General features: G+C 37.0%; 1 protein-coding gene across 2 annotated transcripts in view; it reads right to left on the bottom strand.

The window, feature by feature from the left end:
* Positions 1-5,466: 5,466 nt before the first annotated feature.
* The window catches only part of F13b (coagulation factor XIII B chain), a 22,703-nt gene continuing 12,247 nt past the window's right edge, over positions 5,467-15,922 (bottom strand). For both annotated transcript variants that reach the window (XM_021159667.2, XM_021159672.2), the window contains exons 9-12: positions 12,781-12,981; positions 11,913-12,095; positions 6,686-6,899; positions 5,467-5,868 (exon numbers count right to left, since the gene is read on the bottom strand). In XM_021159667.2, coding sequence (XP_021015326.1) covers positions 5,814-5,868; positions 6,686-6,899; positions 11,913-12,095; positions 12,781-12,981 — 653 coding nt within the window. In that variant the 3' untranslated portion in view covers positions 5,467-5,813. The remainder of the gene's footprint in view (positions 5,869-6,685; positions 6,900-11,912; positions 12,096-12,780; positions 12,982-15,922) is intronic.

Raw genomic sequence — 15,922 nt, 5'->3', positions numbered from 1 at the left:
ATGAATTTATGAAATTCCTAGGCAAACGGATGGATCTGGAGGATATTATCCTGAGTGAAGTAACCCAATCACAGAAGAACTCACATGATATGCACTGACTGATAAGTGGATATTAGCCCAGAAACTTAGAATACCCAAGATACAGTTTGCAAAACATATGAAACTCAAGAAGAAGGAAGACCAAAGTGTGGATACTTCATTTCCTTTTAGAATAGGGAACAAAATACCCATGGAAGGAGTTACAGAGACAAAGTTTGGAGCTGAGACAGAATGAAGGACCATTCAGAGACTGCCCCACCCGGGATTCATCCCATAAACAGCCACCAAACCCAGACACTATTGCACATGCCAGCAAGATTTTGCTGACAGGGCCCTGATATAACTGTCTCTTGTGAGTCTATGAAAGTGCCTGGCAAATACAGAAATGATGCTTACAGTCATCTATTGGATGGACAGAGGGCCCCTAATGAAGGAGCTAAAGAAAATACCCAAGAATCTAAAGGAGTCTGTAACCCTATAGGAGGAACAGCAATATGAACTTACCAGTACCCACCAGAACTTTGTCTCTAGTTGCATATGTAGCAGAGGATGGCCTAGTCAGCCATCAATAGGAGGAGAGGCCCTTTGTCTTGTGAACATCATATGCCCCAATACAGGGGAATGCCAGGACCAGGAAGTGGGAGTGGGTGGGTTGGGGAGCAGGGTGGGTGGAGGGTATAGGGTACTGTCGGGATAACATTTGAAATGTAAATGAAGAAAATATCTAATAAAAAATGGCAAGTAAATAGATGCAACTGCTTTAATGTCTGTTTCTATCCAGAACTTTCTTAGACACAACTGCTTTAGTGCCTGTTTCTATCCAGAACTTCTTTAAGTTCCTCCAATCATTCTTCATTCTTTGTATCTAAATCTCTGATTCACAGTGAATGGAAGATGTTTTGTCTCAGTCTTCAAATTAGTACTATTTCCCAAACATGTAACAACAAAATTGTCATACTTAATATTACCAATGAAAGTGTTATATAATGCTTTTTTAGTAATAATATATCCAAGAAGTATTTTGTATACGAACTTCTAAAATAAAGGTTTGGCACAATGAAAAATTCAGGTGATTATATATTTTTGTTTGTTTTGGTTTGCTTTGGAGGGGGTTGTTTATTAGATATTTTCTTTATTTACATTTCAAAGGTTGAAACCCTTTCATAGTTTTCTCTCCAAAGACCCACTATCCCCTCCCCAATCCCCCTGCTCACCAACCTACCTACTCCCTCTTCCTGACATTGGCATTCCCCTACACTGGGGCATAGAGCCTTAACAATACCAAGGGCCTCTCCTCTCATTGCTAACCGAAAAGGCCATCCTCAGCTACACCTGTGGCTCTCCAACCATAGGTTCCCCCCATGTGTACTCTCTGGCTAGTGGTTTAGTCCCTGGGAGTTCTGGGGGTACTGGTTGGTTCATACTGTCATAGGGGAACCCTATGGGGCTGCAAACCCTTTCAGCTCCTTGTATCCTCTCTATACTTCCTCCACTGAGGACCCTGTACTCAGTCCAAAGGTTGGCTAAGAGCATCCACCTCTGTATTTGTCAGACACTGGTAGAGCCTCTCAGGAGAAGGCTATATCAGGATCCTATCATCAAGCACTTGTCATCCATAATAGTGTCTGGGTTTGGTGACTATATATGGGATGGTTCCCCAGATGGGGCAGTCTCTGGATGGCTTTTCCTTCAGTCTCTACTCCACACTTTGTTTCTGCAACTCCTCCCATGAGTATTATGTGCCCCCTTCCAAGGAGGACCAAAGTATCCATACTATGATCATCCTTCTTCTTGAGCTTCATGTGGTCTGTGAAGACAGGCAGATAGATCAAGGGAATAGAGTTTAAGACCTAGAAATGAACAAATGCACCTATGGTTATTTGATCTTTGACAAAGAAGCCAAAACCATCCAGTGGGAAAAGGACAGCATTTTCAACAGATGGTGCTGGTTCAGCTAGGGGTCAGCATGTAGAAGAATGTAAATTGATTCATTCTTTCTTTTATTAGGTATTTTCTTTATTTACATTTCAAATGTTATCCCCTTTCCTTGTCTCCCCTCTGAAAGCCCCCTATCTTCTCCCCTTCCCCCTGCTCACCAACCTACCCACTCCTCCTTGTACAAAGCTCCAGTGTAAGTGGATCAAGGATCTCCACATAAAACCAAATATGCTGAATCTAACGGAAGAGAAAGTGGGAAACTATCTCGAACATATGGGCACAGGGGAAATATTCCTGAACAGAACACCAATGGCTTATGCTCTAAGACCAACAATTGACAAATGGGACCTCATAAGATTGAAAAGCTTCTGTAAAGCAAAAGATACTGTCAATAGAACAAAATAGCAACCCACAGATTGGGAAAAGATCTTTACCAACCCTATATAGAATGGGGAGCAAAAGAATAGCAGGAGCTAAAGGGAGGGAGGGACCTGGGAGGGAGAGAGGAGGCAAAGGGAAAAAAGGCAGTCAGGGACAGGTGTTGGAAGGGAAAGGAAAGACATACAGAGGGTCAGAAAATTGAATAGAAACATGTAGCCATGGGGGGATGTAGTACATTTACACAATGGAGTACTACTCAGCTATTAAAATCAATGACTTCATGAAATTCTTAGTCAAATGCATGGAACTAGAAAATATCATCCTGAGTGAGGTAACCCAGTTACAAAAGAACACACATGGTATGCACTCACTGATACGTGGATATTAGCCCAAAAACCCAGAATACCCAAGATACAATTCACAGACTATATGAAGCTCAAGAAGAAAGAAGACCAAAGTGTGGATGCTTCAGTCCTTCTTAGAAAGGGGAACAAAATACTCACACTCACGGGAGATAGAAGATGGGAGGAACTCCGGAGAAAGAGAGGATGGGAAGGGAGCAAAAGTAAGCAGGATCAGGTTCTGAATGAAGAAGCTAGAGAAAAGACCCAAGGAGCTGAAGAGGTTTGCAGCCCCATATGAGGAACAACAATATTAACCAACCAGTACCTCCAGAGCTCCCAGGGACTAAACCACAAACCGAGTACACCTGGTGGTACCCATGGCTCCAGCCACATATGTAGCAGAGAATGGCCTTGTGGACATCAATGGGAGGAAAGGCCCTTGTTCCTGTGAAGGCTTGATGTCCCAGTGTAGGGGAATGCCAGGGCAGTGAGGTGGGAGTGGGTAGGTAGGTGGGTGAGCACCCTCATAGAAGCAAGGGGAGGGGGATGGGATAGGGGGGTTTTGGATAGGAAACTAGGAAAAGGGATAACATTTGAAATGTAAATAAACAAAATATACAATTTTTTAAAAAAGATTAAAAAAAAATTCCTGACTCAAAACATCCAGGAAATCTGGGAAACCATGAAAAGACACAGAAGGATCAGAGGAGGAGAGGGGAAGGTGGGAATGATGTAAGCATAGAGCTCATGTAAGGTATTCTCAAAAAATAAATTAAATAATTAATAAATATTTACTACAAAAAGGAGTATTAGTTTTAATAGACAATAAATTTTTTAAAATGTAAACGTGAAGTCGTCACAGATATTGTTATTCAGTTGTTTTTGGAACTAGGAACTTTATGGTAAAATTGATTTTTTTTCTCATGTTGTCTAGGATACAAAATGACTCACAAGTAATTACTTGAAATCACTTATCATTAATACAGGCAACACAATGGCAGGTATTCAGAGTAGACAAGGTAGAAAGATTCTATTTCCATACACCTTCGGAGGCAACAAGGATAACTTTTGAGGATCTATAGGAGACATGTTTTTAATTCTCTGCTAACCTTTTAAAAAGATTAATTTATTTTACATGTATGTGTATTCACATAAGTATATGTATGTGAACCATATGTATGCACAGGCTGCAGAGACCAGAAGACAGCATCTGGCCCCCTAGAATTGTCATTATAGGCATCTGTGAACAGCCATGTAGACATCAGGAACTTTTCTCCAACTCTCCACAAGATTAGTCAATGCTCTTATTCACTGAGCCATTCCTCCAGCTACTTGGTTAGACTTATTAGAGCCACATTTTCTCCATTTTTTCCTTCAAAAGCCTCAAGCTGAGTTCTCCTGAACTCAGTTTTAATATATAATGCTCTCTAGTGTTTTGATCTTGCTTTTTTATAAAGAAAAAAGATAGATATCTATGAATTCTTAATTTCCTCTTGAAATTTTGAGTTTCTCAGTGAAGAACCAAGCAGCACCGTTCTACACTTTGTAATACCCCTGGGTAATACTCATGTCATGGTGGTTCTTTGATCTTTTATCTTTGTACTACAAAGATGATAAATTACCTAAGCAGAGTTTGCTTTTCATATTCTTCTTAACGGCTCTTAAAGCACAGAGTTCTTTGAATAGCAAATGATGATTATTGTAACATTATTCTCAACATTACCCATCCAAGAGAAGTGATAATTCACTGGAAGTATTGCAATGTGTGCCAGGTTACCTAACTTGATTGGGCTTCTCTGAATTTCTCTCCCATTTATCATCTCTCCCCATTCTCAGCAGGTAAATTGCTCTTTTGTTTTTTCACAGAGAAAACACAAACCATTGGGTATGAATGTCCTCAGTTCAGCCATATTTTCCACTCCCAACAAAGGTCATTCCTATTTTTGTGCTTTGAGTATCTATTCTTGTTTCTTCAAGAAATTCTCTGTAATATATTATGTATTATTTCCCCCCAGAATCTTCTACATGTCTTTCATTATATCATTATATTTCATTTTAATGTGTTCACATTTTCCCATAATTTTAAAAGACCCCCCTTTATCTTCATCCCCTCTTTCCTCATTGCAAGTCCCACTCATTGATAAAGTTACATTTACGTCTTCATTTTGTGTGTGTGACTTATATTTATCCTCCAACCTACAACAGTCTCATGTTCATATGATCCTGTTTTCTAGGAGGGAATACAGACCTTATCACAGCTTTTTTTTGTCGCATCTCCACTGATTTTCATTGAATCGATCTAGCCACTTTCTTTTTTATACCCTTTTTAAATCCTCCATTCTCCCCCTAATCACTAAGCAGTGCATACCTGCCTTTGGGCCATAATGTTATGTGTATGCATTCTCAACCATTTTATTCTCCCATTTTTCAGAATTTAGAATTAAATAACAAGTTAAACAATATAGAATTGTAACTTGGTGGTGGATAAAATGTCACATTAATAAAACTAAGTTAAATGGACAGTGCAACTCTGCTCTCCTTGTACTGAGCCAGTCCTAATGTGGACAACATGTCATTATTTGAACATGTAAGTAGAACACTACACTATAATTTGATCATTATCCTTGTAGGAAGTTAATTTCAAAAAGTTCTTTACACTTTGAAAAGTAGTCTTTTTCTTATTTTATAAAGTAACTCTTACACTATACCATTATATGTGCCTTCTCCCAGTGTGTTTGTCTCTGATATTAATACAAATATTTAATTAAAATTAAAAGAAAATCTTAATTTTAATGAATATAATAAACACAAATGTGTTTTCCATACGTACTCAAGGAAACAATATAGTCTGACAGTGATCGATAGAAAACAGGGTGATTTGATGAATAAATCAAATTTAACGGGTGAAAGATAACAATAAAGATTAGATTAAATGTAAAATTAAGCAAACTAAAATAAGATACAATTTATCAATCAAAATTTATCAATCAAATTTGATAAATAAGGAAAGTATTGAGTACAATTTTATGCAAAAGTCAAGGCTCAGAACACTGAACTTAGTGGAGTCTTCCTAAAATTGTTTTATGCAAGATTCATATGTTAGAATATTCTTTATCTTTCTTCCATTTGTCTTCGGGTCCGTAATGCTTCCTGAAAGGACAGCCTCCTTGATGACAAAAGGAGAGAAAAAGAAGAGAATGTAAAAGAATGCTGATAATAATCCAGTAGCTATTACAGTTTTAGTCATTAAAAATTCATGTGAGCTATGTATTAAATAGGAACCAACAAGAACAAATAACCATGCTTAATAAACTACATTTCTGATTCCATTTGAAAAACATAATGTTTTTATTAATGTTGTTTACTATATTAATACCAGGTTTATATGTCCTTCAAATTATTTGCTTCCTCCATCCTCCATAGCTTGGAAAGGAGGGTCCTAGTACCAAAGCTTTTAATATTATACAAAAATCTCCTACTTCAATTTTATCATAATTAAGTGTAAGAAGTATTTCTAGGCAAGGATCCTAGGCATGTTTATAGAGCACATAGAATACATTTTAAAGGTTCTTATTGTGTAGGTCCAGGATTCATCATTCATCAACTGCAGCTGTACAGGTATTTCAAAAAATTTTGTTATATGTAAACTTAAGACAAGTTATAAATATGATAAATATGCTTTATTTCTTATTTCAAAAGTATGAGTTAAATTTTGAACATTTAAATATTATACATGCAAATGGATTTGTTCTCCAACTGTCAAAATGTCACAGATATCAAATGGTACACAGCAATTGGACTCCAGGAAACTCAAAAACTTCCAGTGTTTAGTTGAGTTTAATTAATATATGAAGAAAATATGATTTTTCTCTCTAACAGACATAAAAACAGAGTAGTGTAAAACACAAGATTATAGAATTTATAAAATAGTGAATCTCTTGAATAACATCTGACAAAAACAAATTTTCAGTACATTTTCTTACCTGTCTCTTGGAGTACACTTAGGGTATTTCAGCCTTCCCCTGTCACACTGCACCCGAAGTACAGACCCAGCAATAGATGTCTCACTTATATATGCATCTCTCTTACACATAAATTCAATATACTCTCCATGTAGAATGAGTGGTCTGTTATCAAAATTCCATTTCAGCTGTAAATAATTCTTATCCATTTCAACAAATGATAATGTGCAAGGCTCTGGACAAACATAAGAAATTAAGAAGAAAACTATATTGACATATCTTATACTAACAACACTTACAATGTTGTCTATATTGAATGACCTGAACATTCCAGAGAGAGGCAAGCATGTTAGAATTATTATTGAAATCAGAAATCATACTCGTTTCTAGTTCCAAAGGGAACCGGTGTGACATTCACGCCTATGGTACTTGTCAAAGATGACATGGATAGTTATAAACATTCATTAAAATTGCTTATTCATAAAATTTAAATAAAGTGCCTGAGAGATGACTTTATCTCTGAATGATACAGTGCTATCTAACATGTGTAAGCCCCTGTCCTGTGTTCAGTTCCCAGGAACCCCTAATACACATATTGTCCTCATTTGGTTCCTTGACTTAATTCATTTTCTGCAGCCAGTAGGACATATACTTTGCCACCGGATAATTTTTAATATGCATAGTTGACTGTAAACATATTTCTTATGTTTCATTTAATTTCAAAAAGGTCAGAATTCTGACACCATGAAAAGTTTGCATCATTTATAATATTCCTATAAGTATTATATATAATATGTGCAAGATAAACCACCAATTACTATTAAGGTGGCGATGTAGAAACAACCCAGATAGATTCCCAACACTAACGCAAATGCTCTGAGCTATCACAATCCAAAGCAGGTAACAGTTTTCTCTCTTTTAAATTTCCAGTTGAGGAGTATTATATTGGACTTAATTGAAAATTGGGTTTTATTGTAAATGCTAACCAATGAAAGTATTCATGTCTTCCTTCAGCTATGTATTAACGTAAAGCAGGACAAAAAACTAGCTACATATAATAATAGATAAGCATCTCTTATATTGCCCCATGATAAAAATAGAATTTTGAAGATTTTCAAGAATCAAAATATTTAACCAGGCGGTGGTAGTGCACACCATTAATCACAACACTCAGGAGGCAGATGCAGGCAGATCTCTATGAGTTCAAGGCCAGCCAGGTCTACAGAACTAGATAGAGCTACACAAAAGAAACCCTTTCTCGAATATACAACAAAATCAAAGTATTTTCAAAATGGAGTTACAGGTGTCTCATTGGCCTCCTGAATGACATAAGGCCAAGGAAATACCTCTGAAGTAGATTTAAATTTTCCAGAGTTGCTAATGTAGCATACCAACAATCATATATGTATATAGATACTTTTAAAGAATGTATTGAATATCTATAGATCAAATGCTATATGAGAGGCACTAAAGGCAATGCACTAAATAAGAATGATTGGAAAGAGTGCTTAGAATTTTCAGGCTCTCTCTTAAATATTAATTTAATGAGGTCAAATTGAGTTGTAGTTTAAATTAGTTTTGACGTGGAATAAAGTAGGAAACACCAATTACTAGATACTCATTCCATGAGTGATTTATTTAAAGCTCTGCTTGTATTGTTCATTGCCAAACATGAGTTTCCTTTGCTACCTGGAAGAGAATGACCTGAAAAAATATATGAAATACAGTAGGCAATTGCACTTAGCTGCCTGACCACAAAAGCCTACTATAACATGTGTCTTTAAAAAGCAAAGCACCCAGGTTTGCTGCTGCTTATGCTTCCAAAAAAGCCTGTGGTCTTGTCTGCTCACTCCACCTTTCAGTTTTAGAGTTATAAAAGAAGAATGCAAGTTAGAACTGAAGTCTTTCAAGATACACCCTGGCTTCTGTCCACTGTGAATACATCTCCAATCTTCCACTCTTACTGGGGTCTGAGTGCTTCCTCCAGAGAGATATTTTCTTAAAGATTTATTTATTTATTATATCTAAGTACATTGTAGCTGTCTTCAGACACTCCAGAAGAGGGCATCAGATCTCCTTACAGATAGTTATGAGCCACCATGTGGTTGCTGGGATTTGAATTTAGGACCTTCAGAAGAGCAACCAGTGCTCTTAACTGTTGAGCCATCTCTCTAGCCCCCAGAGTGATTTCTTAAAACAGTCTTGTTTTATAAAACATGAGGTTTTATTTAAATCTTATTCATAGATTTTCCGCATTCACCTATTACCAAGCTTATATCAGATCAAAAATTATACCAAGAACTAAAAGTAGTTTAAAAAAAAAAACTGTTCAAAACTAAGAATACACCAGGGCATCTGAGAACCACCTGGCAAGCCAATGAGTGAAGCAACTAGGAAAACTTTGTTTGGTAAGCATGTGTGTGCTGGGGTTTCTCTTGTGTCAAACTCACAGGTCTGAGAGCTGAAGGAGAGGCTGGAGTTGGTAACTTAGAGGGCTAGGAAGGTACCAAAGCAAGCTTGATCCTCTGCATTTATTTGTTTTGATGTATTCATATTTTGTGACTGTTGCACAAGGATGTGCTGTGCTAGTTCGGCTAAAAACTTCACTGCATATTTGGTATTTTTCACATATACCATTGTCATTCTAGGAGAAGATATAAAAATCAAAGTCTCCACAAAGAACCATAAAAAGCAAGCATCTTCCTTTTCAATTTTAATTGAATCAAACCCAACTATCGCAATCCTAACTTTAGCTAGATGATGTAGCAAGTATTCCATGGAATAAGATCACATAGAGGTAAGATTCTGAATTTGTTCACATATAACATTTAATACTCAGTATATCACTATATAAATAATGAGACCAACCTACCTAACAAAATGTACCAACTTGTGAAATTGTGACATTACTGTTATCAGGTAACTAACTGCACTGTTGTTAGATTTGAGGCCCATCCTACAGGCAAGAATACATGCCGAACACAATAAGCCTGCTCAAAAATCTATAGCAGTGAATATCTCATAGTTGCAAAGAGGAACTAAATACTGTTTGTTCTAACTAAATTGATATAGCATCAAGCTGCATTCTAAATATTTTATATTAAAATATAAATGCTACTCTCAGCCTAAATCAGCCCAGAAAGTCAAAGAACCCTATTTTTCCAGTGAATATTGATAACTAAAAACACTAATGCCTATGTGGTGTTGAGAATGGATAGATGAGTATTCAATGTTAAGTAAGTCATTTATACCACACCCTATAAGACTTAGACGACATTGCAGAAGAGGGTGCAGAAACAGTATAGCACCTCAAAAGTAGAGAAAAGAGCTGCAAAAATATTATCTCATAGGCAAGACACAGCTTTGCAATTACAAAGTCACAGCAGGTGCAGATGCCTGAACTGAATACGCAAGGAGTCCATCAACAACAGTGAGGACTGGGGGAGGAGGCTCTGTAATTCTGCCCCTCATGGGCAGATCCGTTTAAAGAGGAAGGAAATGATTTCTTTCCGTTGTGTACCGACTGATGATTCCACCAGGTTCCAGTGGATAGTTCCAATGTAAGGGCCACACAGATGGCCCTGGTTAAACTAAATGAGCCACCAAACTAAAAGTCATGAATCTGGGAAAGGGACTTGCAGGGATGAGAGGATGATAGGACTGGAAGGGAGATAAGAAACAGTGGGAGGGACAGGCTAGTCATAATACAGCATATACATGCATGAAACTGTCAAATCACACACACACACACACACACACACACACACACACACACACACAAAATATTGGTAACAATATCATCTCCAGGTCTTAAACTATGTGCAGAATTTGTGGGCACAGCAGACTAATGCAGGCTGTAGATAAAAGAAACAAATGGAAAGTGTCCTAAGGTCTTAGAGGAGAAATAAAAGAATGATCCACATCAGATCTCAGAAACAAAGGTGTGAAATAACCTCTGACAACAGTTAATGGAAAACAGAGGAAAGTATAAGCGAACTCATAGATGGTGAGATCATAAAACAAAAGAGCTAATTTATCCATAAGAAACTTAAGAGAAAAGAATATAAAACAGGTAGTATATCTATGAATGTGGTCAATATCAGCCACTGTGTGTGTGCTTTGAAATAAATCAACAATTGCTTCTAAAAAATACATGCAAAATGGAAATCCAGAGGGTTGAAAAAAATCAAAATATAGAAAACTTTCTACTGGATAAGCTAGCATCTCTCTCTCTCTCTCTCTCTCTCTCTCTCTCCCAAAATCCTACAAAACATGAATTAAAGACAAAAGGGTAGTGGGGGAGAAGCTGGTGGACCTGAGTGAGAGGAAGAAAGAATATGATAAAAATGCATTGTATGGAAAGAATGTAAATAAAAAATAAATTTCAAATGTTAGATCTATGAAGTGGGAAAGTGGGCCTCAAAACAGTTAAAAGAGCAAAGTATTTTTTTTGCTAAAGGAATTCTGTCTTTAAATTACGTAGGGAAGCCATCAATATTTTAACTGCTTTGATTTGTATGCATCTAAGAAAAACATATCACCATACAAAAAGAGTTGAAAGAATTAAAATGAGAAAATAATTTAAATGTACAGAGAATTCACAGTATGTCTCTTAGTAAATGATATTAAGACATATATCATTAACCCTTAGATTCTGAAATCCATTATAAAGTCATTCCTTTATGAAGTTATTCTTTTATGAAGTCATTCATTTATGATGTCATTTCTTTATGATGTCACTCCTTTATGAAGTGATTCCTTTACTCTCCAGGCCTCTGTGGCACTTGTACATTGTCTTCTTCCACATGGTGTATTAGTGTGCTGTGCCCTCTATTCCATGTGTAGTTTAAGGTCTGGAGATATTATTAGCATTATTTTTATCTGAAAATCTTTTTAAAATTTTTTAATGATTAATTCAGCTATTTGACAACTCCATACACGTACATAATATGTTCTAAGCACTCTATATTATACTATAGTTTTAGCCACACTGAATAATAATTTCTCTATGACATTATCTATTCATTTTAAAACCCAATATCAAATTCGTATGTAATGCACAGTTTGTACTTAATAAACACTTGAAGAGTAAATGGACTATAGTTATTTGTAATACAAAAAGAAGAAAACCAGAAGCCTGTGGTTAAATAGGAGCATCAATAAAACAAGTAAAGAAAGCCAAGTGTTATCTCAGTATGACCTCATCTCTCAATGGCATAGTGAAAGAGGGGTGTTTAGCAGCACATACCTAGACACGATGGTGGTGTAGTCCACACTCCATCTACACAATAGGCATTCTGGGAACCTTGTAGGAAATGATTATCAAAACACCGGTATTCTACTGAGGAGCCGTTTTCATAGGTGCGGGCTGCTGAACTAACAATATCTCCATTTCTTATCACTGGAGGAGATGCACACATCCCTTTAGATTCTGAAAAAGTGATTTTACAGAATATAACAATTGCTACAATGAACTTTCAGTTTTTGATGATTGCTACAGAAATAAAATGGAGATGTTTCACTGACTTAAAAGTATTAAGGCAATTAACTATTTCTCATATTGGATTAATTGACCAATAAATATTATACTATATAATGAATGATCATAGTTAGGATTTCATGTTGTAAAACCTGAATGCACATTGTCAACTAGCAAATTATTGACAATATTATTTAATATTTTCCCTTTCCCTTTTAGTCAAACCAAAGATGAAAATGTATAAACATTTATTTGCCCTAAAGCCTATATGCCTTCCATATGTATAATCTCTCCTTTCTCTTATTAAAAGAAACAGCCTGTAGATCTAGGGAATAGATAAAAATCTCTCACATTCTACCCTAAACCCTTTGTTAAGACAAAGAATCCCAGCAAATCCTGAGTAACCTGAAGCTTTAGAGGGCTTCTGCATGGGGAAAAATCAGCCTCTGACCGTCTGGGGTTATTTACAAAATCTGCCCATTTTCCCATCCCAATTACTCTTTCAGGGTAAATTGTCAGTATGACCCTCCTTTGTGAGCATGTATGCTGACTGGAAGCAGAGAACTGAATCCCTTCCGACTGTTATCAGAAGACTGCAGATACTAATTGAGCAGCATGTTTAACCTTATTCCTTTACCTTTTCTAACGCACATGGGGTATCTCACATCGCCTCTATTGCACTGAGCGGATATCTCAGACAGTGGGATTGATGGTGACAAGTTATATCCCTGTTTACACACAAAATCTATTAGGTCTCCATGTAAAATCTTGCCCTCATATTTCCACTTCAACTGTATGTTATTCCTGTTCATGTGATCCACATCAATAGTGCATGGCTCTGAAAAACAAAATGATCTTTTGAAGTCATCAATAATCTGACAAGTAAGCCAGGCAGTGGTGGCGCAAGTCTTTAATCCAAGCATTCGAGAGGTCTACAAAGTGAGTTCCAGGACAGTCAGGGATACACAGAGAAACCCTGTCTCAATAATAATAATAATAATAATAGTCTGACAAATATGTAATACATTTTTTCAATACATATTGTAGTAAGCACCACTTTTGATAACTTTTTCCCTAGGGTGTAGATGCTTTCAGGTAATATCTATGTTTACTAGTGATGATGCTGATGAGGAGTTTGGCCTCGGAGGTACTTATCTGGGAGCCCTTAGACAGGATTCAAGTTAAAGATGATTTGGGGTGAAGGTAACAGAGTTGCATCCTAAGGAGGGACAGAAATAAGAAAGAACATTTTCACATGTCCCTTTTACATCTGCAGGAGACAGAGACCATGCCACAGGAGAGGCATGGGCAGATCTCCTTTGTGAAGGCAACAGAGGGGAGAAGGAACTGGGCTTGCTTTCCCACCATAGCAGGGGCCTGTTACCTCTTTATCTAAAGGTTCAGGCCACATAACTTGCTCAATCTTCTCTTAAAGCACAGACCCATGACAATATAAATAGTAAAATATATACTTCATGATGTCTAAATTAATTAACTACATATTTCTTATTTTCATGATATTATGGATTTAAACCAAGTAGTTTTCAAAATCAAAATATTATTTCAAGTCATGAAACAGCAATGTTGAACATAATTTTTTTCAATTAACTAATGACCATGAAACAGACAGTGCACTAATTTAGAAATGTTTACAGAGAACCTGGCATTCATTACACACCTAGCCATAAGAACTCATGGAGCTTTTGCCCCGACAGAAGATCCCATGATGAATCATAAATAAAATAAATATACAAACTGTTGTGATTTGTGACCACCTTACAGCTGCACTGTAAGTTGGAGAACAGAAGAGGGATGTAGAGGAAGAGCTGCATTAAAGGCTGAAGGAAGGGAGTGTGCCCTTTTAAGTAAAATGATTCCAGTAAACCTAAATGAGAAGCACACTTGATAACAACAGTTTTTAAGGGCCAGGCGTGGTGGTGCACACCTTTAATCCCAGCACTTAGGAAGCAGAGGCAGGCGAATTTCTGAGTTCAAGGCCAGCCTGGTCTACAGAGTAAGTTCCAGGACAGCCAGGGCTACACAGAGGACACCCTGTCTCGAAACAAACAAACAAACAAACAAAAAAAAACAACAAAAAACAGCTTGAATCTTGTCTTTTTCTGTTATGAGGGAGCAATCAGTATAAAGGGTCGTCTGGAGATAAAATCATGGCGAAGAAAGCAGTATGGCTGAAGCATTATGAGAACGAGGAGATGGGCAGGGAGAAGCTAGAGAGACTCAAATCTGAATACTGACTTAGATGGAAAACTGTGCCCCTTACACAGTTGTTTGAACCTGCGGTGGAAGAATACTGAGTGGAACAGATAACAAGATGCTCATGCTCTGGCGTGGTACCCTGCCAACAAAAGTGACCTTTGCTCAGCGTATGCTTTGATTCATTACCGTCAGGTCAGAATGTGTTATGGCAATTGTTCCAGAAACAGGATGGAATTCCTTTAAATCTTGCTATACCTTAGGAAGTTGTTTCACTGGTATTTTAATGTAGACTCTGTCCTCAGACTATATTTCAGTTCAATAAAATATCAGACACATCGCCAAAAACCTAATATCAAAGCATTTATGACAACATAATAGTAACAGAGAGATTGTAGTTGACGATGTATTTGATTTGATGGATATAGCTTTCTCAAAATGACTTGAATTATAAAAACCACAAAGGCTAAAACACAAGGTGTCTGTGTTTTAAAACATTAAAAATAAAAATAAAATCAAGAAAAAATATTTCTAGTCTTATCTGATTCTTAAAGGTTAATATACATTCTGTTTCTATATCACACATGAAAGTAGAAAATGAAAACAAACCTGTACACATTAGAAAATTCAAAGCTGCCCAGGTTATACTTAAATAAAACAAAGTAAAATTATTGCAGTGATTAGGGTAAAAATTATATGATAATTAAAATAGACAAAATTGACAAAGCTTCAGAAAACTGGGAGTGTTATAAACCAAAAGTAAGCATCGGAAAAACAATTCGATAATTAAGAAAAAATTAAAATTTCAGATGTTTGGTCTAGAAATACCAAGTCAGGAACTCTAGGGAAAAAATTATGCAAAAATAAAAATAGGATAAAAATAAATGTAACTAACTTTTTAAAGAAAAAAATGAAATTTTAAAAACAAAACTACACTTCCGGTCCGACCAGCACTGGAATAGCTAGGGCACAGAGTCGGCTGACACCCGGCAGCTACCCAGGACACCTGCCACAGGATCTTAAGACTTCTGGTGAGTGGAACACAGCTTCTGCTCCAATCTAATCGCACGGAACCTGAGACTGCATTAGTTAGGGAAAGAGAAAACCGACCTGGGTAGGGGCACAAGCCCCTTCTGATGCGACCAGCACCGGGGTAGCTAGGGCGCAGAGTCGGCTGACACCCGCCAGCTACCCACAACACCCTCCACGGGATCTTAAGACTTCTGGTGAGTGGAACACAGCATCTGCTCCAATCTCTAAACAGAGACAACTATAACAACTAACTCCAGAGATTACCAGATGGCGAAAGGTAAACGAAATAATCTTACTAACAGAAACCAAGACCACNCACCATCATCAGAACCCAGCACTCCCACTTCGCCCAGTCCAGGGCACCCCAAAACACCGGAAAAGCTAGACCCCGATCTAAAAGCATATCTAATGATGATGGTAGAGGACATCAAGAAGGACTTTAATAACACACTTAAAGAAATACAGGAGAACACTGCAAAACAAGTAGAAGACATTAAAGAGGAAGCACAAAAATCCCTTAAAGAATTGCAGGA

This window comes from Mus caroli, chromosome 1 (assembly GCF_900094665.2).
Source record: "Mus caroli chromosome 1, CAROLI_EIJ_v1.1, whole genome shotgun sequence".
Taxonomy (NCBI): Eukaryota; Metazoa; Chordata; class Mammalia; order Rodentia; family Muridae; genus Mus; species Mus caroli.
The sequence above is the reverse complement of the archived record's forward strand: the minus strand, read 5'-3'. Positions and strand labels throughout refer to the sequence as shown.